Source organism: Zalophus californianus, chromosome 16 (genome assembly GCF_009762305.2).
Source record: "Zalophus californianus isolate mZalCal1 chromosome 16, mZalCal1.pri.v2, whole genome shotgun sequence".
NCBI classification, from domain to species: domain Eukaryota; kingdom Metazoa; phylum Chordata; class Mammalia; order Carnivora; family Otariidae; genus Zalophus; species Zalophus californianus.
This window is the reverse complement of record NC_045610.1, coordinates 62,747,658-62,768,213: the sequence shown is the minus strand read 5'-3', so window position 1 is coordinate 62,768,213 and position 20,556 is coordinate 62,747,658. Positions and strand designations below refer to the sequence as shown.

The window sequence follows — 20,556 nt, the reverse complement described above, 5'->3', positions numbered from 1 at the left end:
GGGAGGATGTCGCACAGTAAGCCTGCAGGAGGAGAGTGAGCACTATGTGGGCCTGGTGCTCAGACCTGCTGGGAGACCGCATCTCACCCACAGCAGCTCTGTCCCCAGGGCTGGAGGGTGTCAGGGTAGCCACCCTCCGAGGCTCTAGGCTGACAGTGACTGGCAGGAGAGGAGGTGCACCTGATGCAGGAGAGAACCCTCAGGCAGAGAGGAGGGGGCAGGTGCTTCCCCAGCAGCTAGAGGAACTCGGGGTAGCCACCCTCCCGGGGTGCAGGATGGCAGTGGCCGGCAGGGGAGGAGGCACCTGGTGCAGGAGAGAGCCCTCAGGCAGAGAGGAGGGGATAGGCTCTCCCCCAGCAGCAGGTGCACTGGGGCAGGCTGAGGGGGCATCCGTGGACAGCAGTGCCTGCAGCTGGGGTCTCCACACAGACCCCCTCCTCAGGCTCAGCACAAGCTTGTCTGGATGGCCTTTGTCCCCCAGATACAAAGTCTGGCCCAGGACCCTCCTCAAGCCCCGACTCCCAATCCTTTGACCTCAGCTCAAGTGACAAGAAATGGCCAATAGTTTAGGTGGGGTTGGGTGCACAGGGACATTTGCTTTTCTGGCCCATGCTGTAACATTGCTGGCATTTTAAAGATCTCAGGGCTTTGATTCAAAAACGGTAGGATGCCGGGGACCCCAGTCGGCTTTCGGGAAACCTGCCTCTGGGCCTTGCAGCCCTCCCATCCCACCAGTTCTGCTCAGAATCCCTCCAGGTCACAGATCCACAGTCTCGGCTCCTCAGATGGCCCGGACGATGCACCTTCAAAAAGCGATCCCGGTGGGGCAGCAGGACACACTGTGGATTCCAGCAAATACACCTCCCAGAAACTGAGGGTGCTGCTGGACGAGCTGTCTGAAAACAGCCATGTCAGGGTTCCAGGAAGATACCAGAGGCACAGGAGTAACTGAGGAACATCTGAAGGTCAGGTAGGGGCAGTCAGAGCTTCCAGACCCTTCTTCCCTAAAGCTCCTCATTCCTCAGCCTTTCTTCCGGTGATTCTGCTTGGTTTCTATTTGCCCCAACTGTTATCCATTGCCTTAGGCAGCAGAGACTCACGTATGCCTTTAAATGTTTTGGACATTGAATGTCCTCCAGTAGCCACTTCACTACTGGGAAAGTTGGTAGCAAGCAAGAAGTCCCAGAGGACTCCAAGGGTCTGGACTTGGTGTTTCCCTCTCCTGAGATGGGGACACCTGTGGGAGGTGCAGGTGGTCAGCTGGGGGAGGGGGGCAGGCACCTGACGTGGACAGATGGGGCATAGGTGAGGCCCGAGGCCCCCGGGGTATGTGCCTGGCATCCGGACTGGACAGGTCTTCAGAGCTGCAGACTGGCTGGGATCATCTTCAGGCTGAGGAGGAAGGTGAGGGGAACAGAGGGGACTGAGGAGGTTCGGCCCAGACAGGAGAGGGCTGAGCCACACTTTTGGGGGAAAAGCGGGGTCAGGTTCAGGCTCACAGGGACAGACCTTGAGGCCATTATGCCATGTGAAATAAGCCAGTCCCTAAAGGACCGACAGTGGAGGACCCCACTTGTGAGGGATGGAGAGCACTCCCATCACAGAGGTGGAAGGAGCTGCTGGGTGCCGGGGCTGGGGAAAGGGAATGGGGGGTTAGGGTCTCGTGGGTAGAGGTTCAGTTGGGGATGATGAAAACATTGTGGCAATGGACTGGAAGTAGCCGGTGCAGAACAGGGAATATACTTATTGCCACTGAAACGTGCTTCATGGTATCAACTGTATGTCCATTATACCACAATACAAAAGAAGTGAGTCAGGACGTCGGGGCCGTCACAAATCCCTGGAGGGCCCAGGAGCAGGGAGCCTGTATCTTAGTTCTCGCTCTCACGCTCTGCCCCTTGTTGGGTGACTGAGCTCAGTAAGTGCTTGCTAAGACACAGTGCAGGCAGCTGGTCCAGACAAAGTGCACAAGTGCAAACCCACTGGTGGGCACTGAGGAATCCCAAGGGGACGTGCATCCAGACGGAGCGAGTGCCCACATTTCATAAACACCAGCATAGAAATAGCCATTTATTTTTTTTAAAAGATTTTATGTATTTATTTGAGAGAGAGGGAATGAGAGACAGAGAGCACGAGAGGGAAGAGGGTCACAGGTAGAAGCAGACTCCCTGCTGAGCAGGGAGCCCGATGTGGGACTCGATCCTGGAACTCCAGGATCATGACCTGAGCCAAAGGCCGTTGCTTAACCAACTGAGCCACCCAGGCGCCCAGAAATAGCCATTTAAAACCAAGGCAGGAACCTTATATAGCCCAGAGGGCTCCACGCTCCTGGAGGCCGAGCTAGTGGCCACGGCCAAGGCCTCTGGTGGTGAGGGCACTGGGGGGTCTGAGAGGTGACTCGGCGCACCCTGACCCTGAAGCCCCATGGCTGCGGTGAGGTGTAAGGACTGGGAGGGAAGACCCGGCCAGCACCTGTTCTGGCTCCATGGCTGCTACAGGGCTGCTCCCAGCCCCAACAGGCAATGTCTGTTTAGAACCAGAGAGAAAACCTTTTCCCTCAATTGTTCTTTTTAAAGATGGTTGCTCAGCATTGACACAGAAAAACCTCTGACATAAAACTGGAGCCGTTCACAGTTGCAAATGACCCCGAAATGATCAAAATGTAGTGACCACAAACAGAGGAACGTGTGCCCCCAGGCAGGCCTCCTGTGCGCAGGGGTGATTGGCGTGCTGGCGTGCCCATGCAAGCAGTGCTGGGCTCCACAGTTTCCCTCAAGGGGACAGAAGTAGGAATCTGCTCTGATGGCTCTGCTCAAGGCAGCACCCCCTGATGGAGACGGGGGCAGCCCCTCGTGAGTTCCAGATGTCCTGGTGTTTCTTGGGCACAGCCACAAATCTCAGCTTCTTCATGACCCAGGGAATGATGGGGGGCCAGCCCAGCAGCCTCGGGTCCCGCAGGTCCTCCAGGGGACAGCCCAGCAGCTGCGGGTCCTGCATGGCCTCTGGGGGCAGCCCCTCATGAGTTCTGTGTGTCCTGGTGATTCTTGGGCATGGCCCGAATCTCAGCTTCTTCATGACAGGGGCCAGCCCAGCAGCCGCGGGTCCCACAGGTCCTTCAGGGGACAGCCCAATACCGTGGGTCCCACAGCTCCTCTGGGGACAGCGCTTCATGAGTTCTGGGTGTCCTGGTGATTCTTGGGCATGGCCCGAATCTCAGCTTCTTCATGACAGGGGCCAGCCCAGCAGCTGCCGGTCCCACAGGTCCTTCAGGGGACAGCCCAATAGCCACAGGTCCCACAGCTCCTCCAGGGACAGCCCCTCATGAGTTCTGGGTGTCCTGGTGATTCTTGGGCACAGCCATGGATCTCAGCTTTTCATGACCCGGGGAATGATGGGGGGGCCAGCCCAGCAGCCGTGGGTCCCACAGGTCCACCGGGGACAGCACCTTGGTGGGTCTGTGGTCCAGCAGGTACCTGTTCAGGTGGCTCTTATCAGGCCACACGGCCTCAATCCCATTGGCCCAGTTGACCACCATGGCCAGGTGACAGGCCAAGGTCAGTTGGGGAACCTCCACCACCAATTCCCCAAAAAAGGCCCCCATGTAGTAAAAGTTGCCCTGGTCCCTGGGGATATGGGTCTGGGACTGGCCAGCGCTCATAGCTAAAGTCCTCGTGGGCTGCCCAGGACAAACCGGGCTGTGGGGTGCCAAAGAGGGGGAACAGGATCTCCATGCCCACGTGGTCCCAGAACTTCATTCCCACATCCACGTCCACGTACACCAGGTCATCCACGTCACAGAGGAAGCGCTGCTCACAGAAGCGGCTGATTATTGCTATGTGCTGCATGGACACATCCTGCCAGTGCAGGACACTGTGGACCTCAATGACCACCACCCTCTGGCCCTCCCAGAGTGGCCCACGGGGCACAGCAACCAGGTGGTCGGTGAAGACGTAGTAAGTGACCCTGTGTCCACCATGAGGACCACGACCCTCCGGCCCACCCGGAGGGGCACACGGGACCCGGCAGCCGGCTGATTGGTGAAAACCTAGTAGGTGACCCTGTGCCCCACCATGAAGTGCTTCTCTGCCGTCTGCAGGAACAGCTCCAGGAAGACCACGTATCCACAGAGGCAGTGGACAGGGCAGGAAGAGGGTCACTGCCAGAGGCCAGCAGCAGGACCCCAGAGTTGGGGGCCATGGACATGTGCACCTTCTTCAAGGGGGCAGGCCCTGGGCTGCATTAAGCAACAGCCACCTCCTGACCTTCCTGAGGGAATCTGCCAGCAGGGCCTCCCTAATGTCTGTTCTCAGAGATGGGGGCCATCAGCACCCCGTCTTACAAAGGGGAGCCTGAGGCTTCGGAGGCTGGAAACCCAGGCAGCCCCACAGTCAGCATGCTGGAGCCAGGAACACTCCCCCTGTGCTGAGCTCCTGGGCAAACCCTACAGGTGCCCTCCACTGGCCGCCCCCCCTGCAGATCCCGTCCCCACCTTCCAGGAAGGAAGCACCTTTGGGCACAGCCCTCATTTCTATGTCTTGCAGAGCGGGTAGAATCAGCAGGGCCGGCCACCTGTCCCACTTTGCTTTGAGTGGGCTGCCGCTGGCCCCCACAGACCTGTCTCCACTTCCTGTAGGGTTCTCCCTGGAAGGCTACTGGGCATCCTGCTGACAAGGTGCTCAGTAAGCCACTGGTATTCCTAGGAGGGGTCACCCTCAAACTCTGCCAAATCAGGAATCAAGTCCAGCCCGTGGACAGGGAAGGCAAAAGATGACACCAGGAAGAAGAGGGGGCTTGCTTAGGCCCCAGGCTTGAATCCAAGGGTGTAAGCTTCCAGGTCCAGGTCTACATCTCCCCAGCCCCAAAAGGTTCAAAGTCTTGTCCAACCACGTCCCATGGCTGGTCCCCCTCTAAGGGTACTACCTGCTCCCCCCTGTGAGGACAGCAGCTCCCCCATCATCAGCAAGTGTGCTGAGCCCCTCTGAGACTGATTATTTTGCGTAGGTGCTAAGGCTACGTCCCTGTGCCTGCCCCATAACTGGCAGGTTAGTAAATCGCTCACCCAGGGAAGGCGCGCACTACATTTAAATAGGGGATAAGCACACTCAACCAGCAGACATGAGTCAGGTCACCAGAGGGCAAGTCCAGACCCAGCCAATGGGGCAACAAGCCAGATATGAAGCAGGGGGATAGAAGAGTGATCCTGGCAGAGGGCACAGCAAAAGCAAAGGCTTGTAGTCAGGCCCAGGGCAGATGTGGGACGACTACACACTTGGGTGGCCCACAGAATGGGGGGCCGTGGTGGAAGAGGTGAGGCTGGAGAGGACGGGCAGAAGGGGAGCAGACCACAGAGAGGCCCAAAGGTTATGTTCTGAAAATATCACTCTAGTTACCAGAGAAGAATGGGTTCTGTGCAGCAGAGGACAGGGAGACCCTAACCCTAACCCTAATCCCTAACTCCTAACCCTAACCACTATTACCAACCCCACAAAATCAGCAAAATACATTCCTGTACCTTTCTTAAAATAGATGTAAGAAGCCAGATCAGAAGAATTGCAAAACCAAGAGTTCATAGACCGTGCACCCTAAGCAAGTGACTCTGCACAAACACCTCAAAGGTTATTCAATAGAGTGAAACAAGCAATGTTATACAGCACAATGAATTTTTAAATAAAAACATGTAGTCATATTAATTAATGCAGAAAATGTTCTAACCAAAGTCCAATGTCTGTTGCTGATATAAATACTCATGAAAGCAGGAATAAGGAGTAATTTTCTCATTAAATCTCTAGCAAACACCATGCTTAAGTCTGAAGATGGACAGCTCTACTCTGAAATCAGGAACAAGGACGGGATGCTGGTTTTCACCTGTTGCTCAATATTGGACCGAAAGTTCTACCCAGAAGGATAAGCCAAGAAAGAAGGCATCCACATGTGAAAGGAAACACTAGAACTCTATCTATTCAGAGACCAGAGATGACATCATCTTATATGGAGCTTCCTAAAGAATCAACAAACAATGATTACAGCCAGTTACCTAATTCAGCAAAGTTACAGGACAAAATATCAATACCCAAAATCTCTCTTATTTGTATACACTAGCAATGAATCATCCAAAAAGGAATTTAAGAAAACAATTCCATTTTAGGGAACATCAACATTAACCAAATATTTAGGAATAGATGTAATCAAGGTGCACGTCTTGTACACTGAAAGTTACAAAACGTTGCTGAAAGAAAGTAAGGGAAACCTAAATAATTCTGAAGACACCCCATGTTGATGAAAAGACATGCTATTGATACGATGGCAGTAGAACACAAGGCGATGTGGAAATTCATTGTGTTCCCAAGAAAATTCGCAAAGGTCTTTGGGAAGAAATGCACAAGCTAATCCTAACAGTCATATGGAATTTCAAGGGACCACAAGAAAGCCAGAACAATCTTGAAAAAGAAAACCAAAGATGAAAGGTCAAACTTCCAAAGTTCAAATCTTAATACAAAGCAACAGTAAAGAAAACGTTGTGATACTGTCGTAAAGGTATGCATTCACCCTGAAGCAAATAATACATTATATGTTAATTAATTGAATTTAAATTTTAAAAAATTTTAAATAAATAAATAAAATAACAATTTTTATTGTTCTGCATACCCTTTTAAAAAGGTATCCATACAGATCAGTGGCATTTAACTGAGACCAGAAATAAACCCCTTCTTCTATGGTCCACTGAATTTTCACAAGGGTGGACAACATTACATTGGGGGACAATTGGTTATCCATGTGCAGAGGAATGAAACTGGACCCTTACCTCATATCACATAGAAACATTAGCTCAAAATAAGTAAAGGCTTAAATGTAAAAGGTAAAATTATAAACTCTAGAAGAAATAAATGGGGATAAATCTTCATAACCTTGGATTTAGCAATGCTTTTAGCTCTGACACCAAAGCATAAGAAAGAAAAAATAGATAAAATAATATCCTCAAAATTAAAAATCTTTTCAGCACGCCCAGCTGGCTCAGTCATTTAAGCATCTAACTTAATTTTGGCTCAGATCATGATCTCAGGGTCATGATATCAAGCCCCATGTCAGGCTCCACGCTGAGCGTAGGGCCTGCTTGAGAGTCTCTCTCCCTCTCCCTCTGCCCCCAACCACTCACACACTCTCTCTCCCTCGCTCTTAAAAAAAAGTAAAAAAAATTACAAATCTTTGTACATCAGAAGTTACTATCCTGAAAGTGAAAAGATAGCCCCCAGAAGGAAATATCTGTACATGATGTATCTAGTAAAAGTCTGTTGTCCAGAATATGTAAAGAGCTTTTACAACTCCTCAACAAAAAGACAACCTAATTTTAAAATAGACAAAGGACTTGGATAGACCCTTCTCCAGAGAAATCACGGGGAGTTGGGTGTTTAATGCACACAGAGTCTCCCTCGGGGAGAATGAACATGTTCTGGAGAATGAGGTACAACCGTGGGAACTCAGCTAAGGCCAGAGCATTGTGTACCTGAAAGGTTTCAGATGGTAAAGGTTATTTATGTTTAGTCACGGTGAAAAAGTGAATGAAGGACTGATGCATGTCACCACGTGGATGGACACTGAAAACAGCTCAAGTGACAGAAGCCAGACAGAAAATGCCACTCAGATTAGAGCCGTCTGTAAATGGCTCAAAATCCATCCTTAAATCCTTCAATCCATCAGGGTTGTGCAAATAAGGGAAAGTCTCCAGAGCAGTTCCGGGACAAGAACACTGGATCCGAATGGAGAAGACATTTCAGACCATGGGACAGGTGGCGATGGTTGAAGTGGGCCTGTGGTCTGGGTTAAAATGTGGAAACTGCGATGATTTCCTCACTTAGGGTTCTGTGGTGGTTCTGCAGGACAGTGTCCCTGTTTGAGGTAAAACGCATGAAGCACCCCGTGTGGTAAATGTGGTAAGGAGACGACAGCTGGGGTCTGAGTGTGGAGATAAAGCGTATTTGCGCTGCGGTGACAGGTTGACCGCACTCTGAAATCACCGCAGAGTCCACGACTCTTCAAACCACCACGGCGGCACCAGGTCACGGAAGCAGAGACGACACCAGACTGTGACGGAGGCCGCGCCCTCCCAGACCCGGTTCCCCCACCGCGGAGAGCCCACTCCCCTTGAAGGAGGCCACGTGGTAGCAAGAGACTCGTGGGAGGATTCAATCAGCAGCCCCTGTGTCTCGGGTGCAGCAGAAGCAGTGGGATCTGGAATTCCCATTTTCCACAACCCTCCCCCAAAACCTGGTTAGAACTGTGAAAATGGAAGAAGGGCACCTCAGGAACGTGGACTGGGGACGCCAGCAGGGAGGCCGGAGGGGGGAGCCCGCCGCTCAGGGTCAGTGACGGGAACGGCCGTCAGTCACAGGCCCGGGGTCGGAAGCCTCCACAGCAGACACCCATCAGTCACAGGCCCCGGAGCGGAGGACGCAGGTGTCCGCTCCTCCAGGAACTCCACGCTCCCTGCAGCTCAGGGGGGCGAGCCGCCGTCACCCCGAAGCCTGCTTCTCTCCGCGGACTTCCCGTCGGAACAGCGCCCCCCGCTTCCTCCTCCTTCCCCACGACATGCTGTTCCTCTCCTTCCTTTCTCGTCCGCGATGTGGCCGGAGCTGGCTTGTCCCGGACGGCAAGTCTCTGCTCCTCCCAAAGAAACCCATTTTGCTGGTAAAACGACCGGCACTTTCAGTTTAAGGTCAACAGGACGGATAAACTCGGTAAGTTGGCAAGGAGCAAAACCGAGAGACAAAAATCCGGTGCACTTCCAGGCGCTCCTCACACACCGTCAGGACGAGACCCGCGGAGCACAGGCTCCTTCACAGCCGCATCGAGAAGAACCACACACCGAGCAGCACACGTCCCCAGGAGCCGACACACCTGCTCTCCGACCCCGTGAGACACGGACGCGGACGTCGAGGGAGACACGCCGGGAAGACGCCCTGCGCTCAGGGCAGAGCGCACGCTGCGGACATGTCTACTCTCCCCCCGCCGTCCGCAGAGTCCGCGCCGCCGCTACGGGCCTCCAGCGGGGTCTTCGCAGACACGGAACCCACAGCCCTGACGCGGGTGTGGACGCGGGGAGGAGCCGCGGGGCCGAGGCGGGGGAGCCGGAGCACAGCGGCGGGCGGCCGGCCCGGACCGCAGACCGCGGGAGCAGCCCAGGAACCGACTCCGGGTGCGCGTGGACACGGACGCGGGGGCCGCCGGAGCGGATCCGAGGCCGGAGAGCGGAGCCCCGACAGCCCCGCGCACGGCACCCCGGGGACCCCACGTCACCGCACACAGAGCCACGGACACCCCACGGTCTGCGCACCCGCCCTTCCTCCGCTGAGTCCTGTGAGCTCGGGCCCCCTCCGCGGTCCGCGCTCAGACGGCTTCTCCTCACCTTCTCCTCCCGCGGCGGGGCCTGATGAGGCCGGGCTCCTGTCAGTGTGGACGCGACCCCACGTCCTCCAGAGCGGGTCCTGAGGAGGCCGGGCTCCTGTCCGTGCGGACACCGCCCCGTGTCCTCTAGAAGCCTCCACAGCGAGTCCTGAGCAGGACGGGCTCCTGTCAGCGTGGACGCGCCCCACGGCCCCCAGAAGCCTCCACCTCAGGTTCTGAGGAGGCCCGCACCTGTCAAGGCGGCTGCGCAGGCCGGGCTCTGGGCTCCGGGCGGGAGCTGGGGTGGTGCGCCCTCTGCAGGCGGGGGAGGCAGTGCAGGACAAGGTGAGCTCAGTGTTCAGTGGAAGCACCTGCTCGCTCCTGGGGTCCAGCTGAAGCCACTAAATTCTGAAAATTCAAGCTGAATGGAGCCCAATATCCCCCAACTTCTCCAAAAATAGCCAAGGAACAATTACTTGGAAACAACATGGAATGACAAGAGTCCCTGACCCACACAGTGCCACTGAACCTGCCCCTGCCCCTGACTGAACAAGACTCTGACCTAAACTTGACCTCAAGCCTGGCCCTGACCCCAGCCCAAGACCCTAACTCTAGCCCCCAACCCGAACAATGTTCACAATAATCAAAAAGTAGAAACCATGCAAATGTCCATCAATGGTGAATGCATAAACAAAGTGTGGTCAAGGGTTTGGGTCTGGGTTCAGATTCAGGTTTGGGTCAGAGTTCTAGATCAGGGTTTGGGTTTAAGATCAGGGTGAGGATTTTGGTTGAGGGTGAGGGTAATGGTTAGAGTTTAGGGCTTATGATTAGGGGTTTAAGCCTTAGGGCTTAGGGGATAAAGTTCAAGGTCAAATTTTGGGTTTGGGTCCTTGCTGGGGTTTGGGTTCAGGGTTCATGACTCAGAGTTCTGGTTCAGGGTTTGGGTTCGTGGTTCAGGGCTTGGATTCAGGGCTTGGGTTCAGAGTTCGGGTATGGGGTTCAATTTCAGGTTTGGGATTCAGGGCTCCACTTTGGGGTTTAGGGTCACATTGGGTTTTAGGGTTAAAGTTAGGGGTTAGAGTTAGGTTTAGGGATTACATATATCCTTCAGTTGTCATCATGGACACAAAATTTCTAGCTGAAGTTTCTAAATTTGAAATCTATTTAGTCTGGGTGTCAGGAGCTTGTTCAGAATTTAGGGCCCTAGTAACAGCCTACCAACAGCCTTCTGATCCTAGAGTCTCCCAGTCACCCAGAAGCTGCTTTTTTCTTGATTCAAACATATCCTTTGCACAGAAGGGTGAGCTGCTGCCAAATTTGGGATGATTTCACAATGGTAGAGGTGTGAAACCAAATATTGTGGAAATGTTCATAGAAAATGAAACAGGAGACAAATAATTTGTCAACTCCTGATTCTTCCACAATAACAAAGACCAAGTTCCCAATAGAATCTGATAATATTCCCGAGGAAGGACTATGGTACTCATTATCAATACCAAAAGGGGTCCCCCTCCCCTGGTTTACACTAAGAATCACAGGAGGATACTTCCTATTTTGTTGTCAAAAATAAAATTTTATTATTTGGATGTTCCCGTGTACATTTGTGGAGGCATTGCCGACATTTTCCGTTCTCAAATCTTCATCAACATACGGATAAAATGCAGACAACTTTGTAATGCACTGCTCATTGGAATACCAAGTACAAGGAGGGCTATTAGAAGTAATAAAAATATATCTACTATTAAACTCAGAAGAAGCACTCTTTACGGGCACTTAATGAGGGTCCCTAGCCATAAGATCTAACATCTCATCCTATGGAATCCACCCATAAAAATCATCAATAACAATAGCCTGCCGACAACTGTAACCACCTCACCAGTTACCTATAGGCTTGTGATACACACTCCAACTGCTAGAGACACACTTCTCAGCAGCAGAACAGGACTTGCCCACTCCCGGGGGACCAACAGTTACAGTGACGTAAAAAAATCCCACTCCTGGGGCGCCTGGGTGGCTCAGATGGTTAAGCGTCTGCCTTTGGCTCAGATCATGATCCCAGGGTCCTGGGATCGAGTCCCGCATCGGGCTCCCTGCTCAGCGGGGAGCCTGCTTCTCCCTCTGCTTCTCCCTCTGCTTCTCTCTCTCTCTCTCTCTGTCTCTCATGAATAAATAAATAAATTAAAAAAAATCCCACTCCTTGGAAATCCCAGCCGTTAGGACAAAGGCACAGAAACCACACCCACAACTTAATAAAGGACAGGCATCTCGTTAGCCGGATGCTGCAGATCACCACCCCTCTCACGAAGTCACTCCACAGCGGACTCCAGATCTGTGCTCTCCCCAGGATTGCAAGGTGTGCCACATTCTTCCAATACTCCATCCTTAGAACAAAACCTTTAACTGTCCTCGTCAGTCCTGTGCGCAGGCTCACAGTGAGCCCTGCGAAAGCCAGACACCTTCTTGAGAGCACTCAGCCTCTCACGCCTATCCTAGCAGATCGGGGTGTTGTTCTCCCCGACTTCTGTACCAACTAGAAAATACTTTGAACAAGTCTTGCCATACTCCATGCAAAAGGCATGTTCTTCATCTGCAAAATTATTGACGGTGAAACACCATGGATTCCTCAAACCTTCCTGAACCTGGGTAAATTGTAGATACAGGTTGGCCAGAGCTATTATCCCCAATCCCCATACCCCCCCACACACACACCTCTACCTTGTGCATTCCAGACCAGTTTCCAACAACTTTGCTCATTCTCAGCCATTGTCTCTGCAGAATAGTAGAGTAGTACCGAGGTGCCGGGATTGAGGTGCTAGGTACTAAGCCAGCACCTTGGACCCACTCACTACCAGAAATCAATACTCATTTTATCAATAGATGCGTCACAGAAGACGCTGCTACCATAGCGGTTAGAAAAGTCATTACAACAGAGAAACTAAACCTGTACCAATCTCCACGGCCCCACTCCCTGGCCCCAGGGATTGGCTCATCCATGGGCACGTGACCTGGTCCCAGCCAGTGAGGTGGCAGGAACCTCCCGGGTCTTGGCCTGCGGAGGAAAGCATGGGGTGGACCACCCAGGCCAGGGGCTTTTCCATCACGACTGCAGAAGTGGCCTAGGCCAGGCCCGTGCCAGCGCCACAGAGGGCCCAGGAAGCCAGGGGCTCGATAACATTGCTGGGGACTGAATCAAACTCGTCCTGAAGCCCACACGTGTTAGATTCTCCACTGACTCACAAGAACCATAAATGTGCTCACAATCTTGGCCAGAACAAGATGACCGTCTGTGTGGTATATAACCCGCAAGATATACCCACCAGGCAATGGGGACATATTCAGCAAAACAATACCTACATGTACTTCAACCACAGACAAACATCTCATGGGAAGCTCGAGGCATTCAGATAAATGCAGGGGAGTTCCTGAGGCCTTAATTGTTGGTCAGTCTCGCTATCATCTTTCATTTCAAGTTTAGGGGCCGGGATCAAGCAGGTTTGATCCCAGTGTATGCCCACACTGCCATTTGAAAATAAGAGCCCTCTCCCCCACCGTCCATCAGGTTGCAAATCTGGGGTGTGGGAAAACTACCATCCATGGGCCAAATGTGACCGACCTCCCCCTGTATTCTGTAAATAAAGTGTGGCTGGAACCTTAGTTATGGACAGTCTGTGGCTGCTTTCTAGCCACAATGCAAGAGTGGAGTCATCGTCAGAGAGACCACGTGGATTGCAATGCCTAACAGAAAATCTTTACAGAAGACTTTATATAAAACTCTGTGCCGATCCCTGTTCTAAAAGGTAATATTATCGTGTCACTCCTTTGACTAGAACGTAGCGCCTTCTGGGTAAAAACTAATTTCTTTACCCCCGTAGTCAGGGACTTCCATCATCTTAGCCAGAACTCCATATCCATCATCCTCTATTTATACCTTTAATGGCACAACTACGTGTCTGCTGCCCAGTGGGAATTCACTGTAGTTTACATGGTAGTGATGCTCAGAAACGGAGGTGTAAGTGTGAACGTGTGAGTGTGAGCATGTGTTGACTCTGTTAGCCACAGTATGCAAGTAGAACACAATGCAGTGGCACGCTTTCTGTCTCACAGTGACGGCCACGTTATGTGGTTACATAATGATATCAGAAGGAATCCACCTTCATAGAACCAACTTCGTCTGGGAGGACTCTCAAAACCCTTGTCCTGGGCACTATGCTCCACTATGGCTGGGGGCACACAGAGGGACAGAGACTCACCCTGCCCATCAGGGTTTTGAAGGAGGTCTGCTGTTCCAAGACAAAAGATCCCAAAACCATTCATCCACCTATCAACCAGCCAGGCAGCTGTGAAGGAGATCTATTCATAGCAGAAAGGAAAGGCTGAGAGACAACATATGACAGCATATTGTGACAAGTGCCACTACAGGGGACGCTCAGGAGGACTGGGGGTGTGCAGGGCTGACCAGAGCAGGGGACAGGGGGCCGGGAATGCTCCAGGAAGATGATCGCAGCTGTGTCACTACAGGGGATCCTCGGGAGAACTGGGGGTGTGCAGGGTTGGCCAGAGCAGGGGCAGGGGGACGGGGAATGCTCCAGGAGGATCACAGTTGTGTCCTTCTGTGGCTACATGTGTCAGTGTGACCGGGCATTGGCCAGACAGGAAATGATGGGGGGAGGGGGAGGTGTCGCTGAAACCTCTTCTGCAAGGCAAAAGTTCAAGTAATGAGATTTCTTCAGGTACAATTTCATTTTACATGCTTATATGAGTCCCTAAAGCTGGTTGTGTATAACATGAAGTACGTGCTTTGCCATTTCTTTCAAGTCTGAGGTACTGGGCGCAGAGCACACTTGATACTTATTTTTGTTACTTTCATCGTATGGTGACTTTTCTTGCCTTTGTATCCGACCCAAGGACAGGGAACAAAGTCAACACAGATCTGCACACTTTGAAATGTCAACAGAAATCTGCAAACCCAGGTTCTCACAGGAGCTAAAGGTTAAGGACCAGGGTGACACAAAGGGGAAGCAGATAGCAAGTAACCAACAGAAGATGTCATGTGTCTGAGTTGGGCACCTTCTCTACCTGTCGGAAGGAAGCCATGCCTGACAGGAGGGAGCCACACCTGGACCTGGTCCCTCTGGGCTGCCCTTGAGCATAGCAGAGGTTGTGCTGAGCTGGGTGTGGGTGTCGGGGGAGATGGGCAGTTGGCCACAGATGCTACATGCCAAGTACCTGTAGGACCAGCTCCTGGTCCTCAGCTAAGGTTAAACAATAATTATGTTTAGTTACATATTTACTGTGACAGGAAAGGTGCTCACTGCTTTGAGTGACTATATTCTCTCCCATTTTATGTTTTAAAAACACTTCATGGCGTTATGACTGACATACAAAAAGCTGTACATAATTAATGTATTCAACTTGACCCTGACCCTAACCCTAATATCAAGTTAAGATATACTCGATTTAGAATATGGCTCATAAATTATTTGATGGTTATTAGAAGCTAGGGGATCCAAGGGCCAACCTTATTCTATCTTATTCTCCCTTGAATTTGGTAGGTTGAAACACATTCTGCCGTGTGCTATCTGAAGAGTGGCCACACGGGGGCAACAGTGAGTAAACATTAGCGCAAGCAAGGCTCAAAAAGGGGAATGGGAGTTGCAAGAAGCAGGCTGGAGTAGTCAGCGGGTGGGGGCTGTCTCATGGAGGAAGTGACCAGGAGACTTGTCACTGGTTACAACAGTGCAGCATCAGGGTATGCGCTCTGCCTGACCCGCGACCCCCAGGGGCACTGGGGGCATTCTAGCTCCAGAGGATCTACGGAATGCAAATCGGCCTGAGCCTAGCCTCCGTGGTCTGTCTTCTCTGCTCCTGGGTGTGGCTCTTTCTCCACTTCCTGAGGCTGTTGGTTCACTTTGTTTTCCTCCGAACTGCACTATTTTGTGTGGGTTCAATACTGTTAGTTGACACAAATTCTTTCTGAAAATAAGTGGAATATAAGTCATACTTGTTTCCTAAGTAGATCTGAACATATTCAATAATAACAGCCTTTTTCCAGGCCCGTGGGTCTTCCTCTGCTCGCCTTAAGAATAACTCCGAGAATTTTTAAAATATATTATACTTTTAACAGTTTAAAAGACTTAGTTTGGTTTTTTACAAATTCAACAAAGTCACACTTTTAGTAATCTATAAAATGATCTGTAAACATTGAATGAGCAAGGTTTTACAGGATGAAGGAAAAAGTCAAGGTCAGGGCTGAGATTAGGATGTGTGAGGTTGAGGTTCAGGGTTAAGTGTACCAGGATCATGGCCAAGGTGAGGGTCAAGATCAGTGCCAGAGTGAACTTGGTCAGCAATCTCTGCCCCACAGCCCAGCACCGTGTGCAGCTTTTGCAGATGCCACTTCCTGAAATGCTCCCCTGTACTGAGCTGCAGGTCTACCTCCCTCACCTGCTTGGAGTCCTCAGGGCTGCGTAATCCTCCCTGTCCACCTCCATGGGGATTCAAGTGTCACGAAGGCAGGGATCTTGGAAGAGAATGTTTTCTACATTGATGAATTCCAAGCACTCAGAAGAATCTGTGGCCACAGAGTAGGTGCTCAATTTAAAGCTTGTTTAATAAGCAGGGAGTATCCCTTAAGGTATTTCTGGAGGGGAAAAGTACATCTGGAAATAAACTGTTCATAGTAGTTCTCTCTGTGGAAGAATTACAAGAAACTTTCATGGTTGACTTCACACATGTCCATATTGTTTCAAATTTTAAAAAATTAATGTTGATTACTTTATAATGACCAAAAATGGATTTTTCCACTTTGAGAGACAACAAAGAACTCCATGTAAAGTTCCTGGTAAAGTGACAAGAGACTCATTGCACTGTAGCTATTACCCAAGCCTCAAACACCTGGCAGCCTGTTGGGGAGCCTTGGAGCATCCTCGAAGAAACCCTACTCTAGTTCTCTTCTCTAAGGAGGAAAGACAAACCAAGAGGGAAGACAAGACGGAAGGTCTATTTATTCAACAGCAGCTTTGAAAAGGAATCCTCGAGACAGTGAGGGATGTATTTCCCCATTTCTACTTCACTCCTTTCCCACATGGTTCTGTCCTTCGTAGGCTAGAGCCTGATGCAGAAAAGGGGACTGCCTTAGATGTACTTATACACGACCTTGGAGGGCACAGTCTGGAGCTGCAGACGGACAGGACATTTGTCAACGTGGGACAGCAGAGTCTCACTGTAGCCCACGAGGAAGTAGAACTTGTGTGCAGGCAGCTGCCTCAGGACCAGGACACAGATCCCCAACTGGTTAGCCCAGCACTTTAGGATCAGCTGGTCGGCCAGACACCCTGGGAAGGGGCCCAGCATGAACTTTCGGAGGAAAACATCCTCCACTGTTCGCTCTGCAGCATGGTTCTCCCCATCCAGGTTACCTGAAAGGAGAAGGGCACCTTGAAGACTCGGGAGAAACTCCAGAAGTAACATCCAAAAGTCTGGGCACTCAATTCCACCCCCACCCCCACCCTGGCTTCTTCTTTCTTCTTCTACAAGTGGAATAAAAGGAATAACACTTTAAAGTTCAAATTACATTATTTCATGACGTTCACAAACAAATCCTGTGAAGTAGGAATTATTGGTTATCCTGGTTTTACAAAAGGGAAGACTGAGGCCTTAGAAGAGCACAAAACTCAGATGATCCTTTGCTGTCTAGCTCTTTCCCACTCTTTCTGGACATTTATAGAAGCACTGGCCATCCTTTGGCCCAGAGAGATGAGGCCACCAGCTACTTCTGAGACTGGGGACATGAGCTCCCTCACCATCCAGGGCTATGGCCTCAACCAGTGGATTCTCAGTGTAGATTCTGAAACTCCTACACCTTGTACAGTATGCCTGAAGAGTCTCCACACCCAGCCCCAGACCTCCACACCCAGCCCCAGATCCCCAGATCCTGAAACTCCTACACCTCCTACAGTATGCCTGAAGAGTCTCCACACCCAGCCCCAGACTTTAGAACCAGAACCTGAAAAGGGTGGGGGACAGGAATCTGTATTTTAAGTTCTCTAGACAGATGGATCTCAAAACACCCAAGTTGAGAAGCCTCATACTGAACAAAACACAGCTGATTCTCCTTAGTTCCCAGTAGTTTTGTTCTATAAAGTCACCATGAGCAATGAGTTAGGAAACACTGAACCCTTGCTCCTAGGGGATATAAGGGGTTTGGTTTCTGCGTGCCCTTGGTTAAGACACATCAATATATAACCTTGTTTCATGTGTGTTTCTGCTTAAAGACCCCTTGTTTAATACACACGACCAATTAACACTGAACTCTCTGCTAACAGCATCATAACTCGTGCATGAAGAAAGCTTACCTAACATGCATATTTTCTCCCCAGTGTACATCACACCCTTCTTGTGCTTCACACTTCATCATTAGGGCTATTTGAAGGCAGCGAAGTCACCGACAAAAAGCACAAAACTGTAAACATGGGGCACTAATGGATCTCGAAAAGAACACTTGCTTAGAGCATGAGCAGAAACAAGAAGGCAGCATCCCCAGCAGGGAAGGTGTGTGCGGGGTGCCTGCTCTGCCCACATCCCATGATTCACGAGTATGAAACCTGAGAATGAAAACCTCTGAATGAAGAGGAGTTGAATCAAGCCTCTCGCACGTGTTTATCTGGTGTTTGTGTGATAGCCATGACGGAGAACTTCATCCCCGGGGCCCCCAGCACCACAGCCCCTCGCCTGTGTGCAACAACTGCTAGCCCTTGCAGTGGGCGATGTAGTGAGGTGCTTGCACCCCCTTGTACATCACTGGCTTGTCCCCTTTGCCCATTATGACTCGGGCCGCCTGGTTCTAGGAGCACAGAGGGGCCATGACTCTGCACACCTGCCAAACTAAGCCAAGGTCCCCTCCTGTCCCCAGCCCCTGCGCCCTTCTGCCCCAGGACAACCATACCCATCCCACCATCCTGGCCCCTCCACCCCCGGATTCTCCACCTCCCAGCCCTTCTGACCCTGGCCCCCAGGCCTCACCCCCGGGGTCCCTGCCCCCCAGCCTCAGGCCCTAAAGTCCCCCACCCCTGGACCCTGGGTCCTTACACTCTCAGTCCTTGGCACAGGGACCCTAACCCACACATTCAGTGCCCCCCTGAATACAAACCTTAAGACTGACCCTCACCCTATCCCTCCTCATCAAATCAGCCCTCTGGGGAGGTCTCCACACTGCTAGCAGATAGGACCCTACAAGTTCCTGGGCCCTAACCGTAACCCTAGTCATGGCTCTGGCACTACACAGGCCCAAAGCCTAGTTCTGAAAAACAGAGGACTGGGGACACCTGACCAACACCAGAGCACTCAGCCAAGCACACAGAAGGATCTTGTGCCATTTTGAAGACAGGAATGGAACTACTGTAGAAGGATTCTGAATGAAAACCTAAGCCAACCCACACATTCAGCCCCACCCTCAACAAAATCCCTAAACTTGACCCTCATCCTCATCCTCACCCTAACCTTCATCCTCAACTCAGCCCTCTGGGAAGGTCTCCACGTTGCCAGCAGATAGGGGCCTCCACCTCCTGGGGCCTAACCCAAACCCTAGTCATGGCTCTGGTATAACCCAGGCCCAAACCCTGGTCTGAGAAACAAGGGATTTAACACCTGAACAACACCAGAAAAATCAGCCAGCAGCACAGAAGAAATTGTACCGATGGAAGACCGGATGGGGCTACAGCAGGATGATTCTGAAGGAAAACCTAAGCAAACCCACACATTCAGCACCCTCCTGAACGCTAACTCTAAGCTTAATCCTCACCCTAACACTCGTCCTCAACTCAGGCCCCCTGGGTGACCACCACACTGCTGGTAGATAGGACCCTCCATCTCCTGGAGCCTAACCCTAACCCTAGTCATGGCTCAGAGACAAAAAGGACATCATACCATTTGAAACACCAGAATGAAGCTAGTGCAAAGGATACTGAATGAAAACTGAAGCCAACTGACACATTCAGCCCCAACCCCAGAACACAAATCTCTAAATCTGATCCTCACCCTAACCCTTGACCTCAATTCATACCTCCAGGGAGGTCTCCACACTTCGGGAAGATTGAACACTTCATGCTCCTGGTTCCCAACCCTAAGCTTAAGCCTACCCCTAACTACCCCTAACCCTAACCTTCATCCTAGCCTGTAACCGCTAACCCCTAAATCTCACCCTCACACCTAACCCTCACCCTTACTCTAATCCCTCACCCTCACCTTAACCTTAACCCCCAATTCTAACCTCTAACCCTAACCACTAAACCTAACCCTAACCCTAGCCCCAATATAGCTGCATTTCTCAAGCTTCTATCATGCCCATCCCTGGAACTCCCTTTGCTGCAGCCATGAAATGGGTGACAATCAGTCCCCACGTCTGCTTACTCTTTGCTGAAGTCCTGAGCTTCTGCAGCAATGAAGGCTCCCAGGTGTCTTATTGAAGGTACCATGATCAGCATGCTGGAATTAGTCCTTGCAAGGGTTCAGTTTCCTCCAGCTCCATCTTCAATGGGTTTATACATATTTATGTACATTAGTGCTGGAAATAGGCAGATGTCATGTACCCCGGTAACCCATTCCTGTGAAGCAGCCTCTCCAGACATTTGCCTTGAACCAGGGGAGTGGTGGTGCAGTGGGTGTCCTCCAAGCCTGTGGAGCTTGGGTTGGTTCCAAACTATCTGCATAGCCTCCGGCCAGGGGGAGATCACCACCCAAAAATCTTTCTGAGGTCCAAGCTAAGTCCTGGTCCCGGTCTTAACCAGTAATTAAAGCTCCCAGGTGTCTTAGTGAGGGATACCCCTGTAGCCCAACAGGCTGAGTCCTGACAAGGCAGTCCAACCTCCTCCAGCTGTATCTTTAGAGAGAATATACATTTTTTTGTAGGGCACGACTTAGAATAGGCAGGTGTCTTGTACCCCCAACAGCCCACTTCCGAGACCCAGCTTTTCAAGATACTTGCCCTGTTCCAGGTTGCTACCTGGACCTCTATAGTTTGTATATACGCAGTATGCACTTCATCAGCCTGCCTTGGGCAGCTGGGGCCCTCCAGGCCTGTGGAAGTGCCAGCAGGTCCAAAACCATCTGCCTACTCACCTGACCATTGGGATCAAAACCCTGCAAATATTTCTGTGGCAGCAGCTTTAAGCTCATGAAAAT

The 20,556-nt window shown here is 51.3% G+C and overlaps 1 protein-coding gene and 1 pseudogene across 1 annotated transcript; both read right to left on the bottom strand.

Annotated features, from left to right (window-relative positions):
• Window positions 1-3,319: 3,319 nt before the first annotated feature.
• On the bottom strand, window positions 3,320-6,807 carry LOC113939818 (histo-blood group ABO system transferase-like). The gene is given in 5 exon segments (XM_035724431.1): window positions 3,320-3,644; window positions 3,646-3,989; window positions 4,058-4,122; window positions 5,800-5,828; window positions 6,803-6,807. Coding segments are annotated over 5 exon segments (768 nt in total).
• Window positions 6,808-16,362: 9,555 nt separating this feature from the next.
• On the bottom strand, window positions 16,363-18,241 carry LOC113939719 (annotated as a pseudogene).
• Window positions 18,242-20,556: the final 2,315 nt, after the last annotated feature.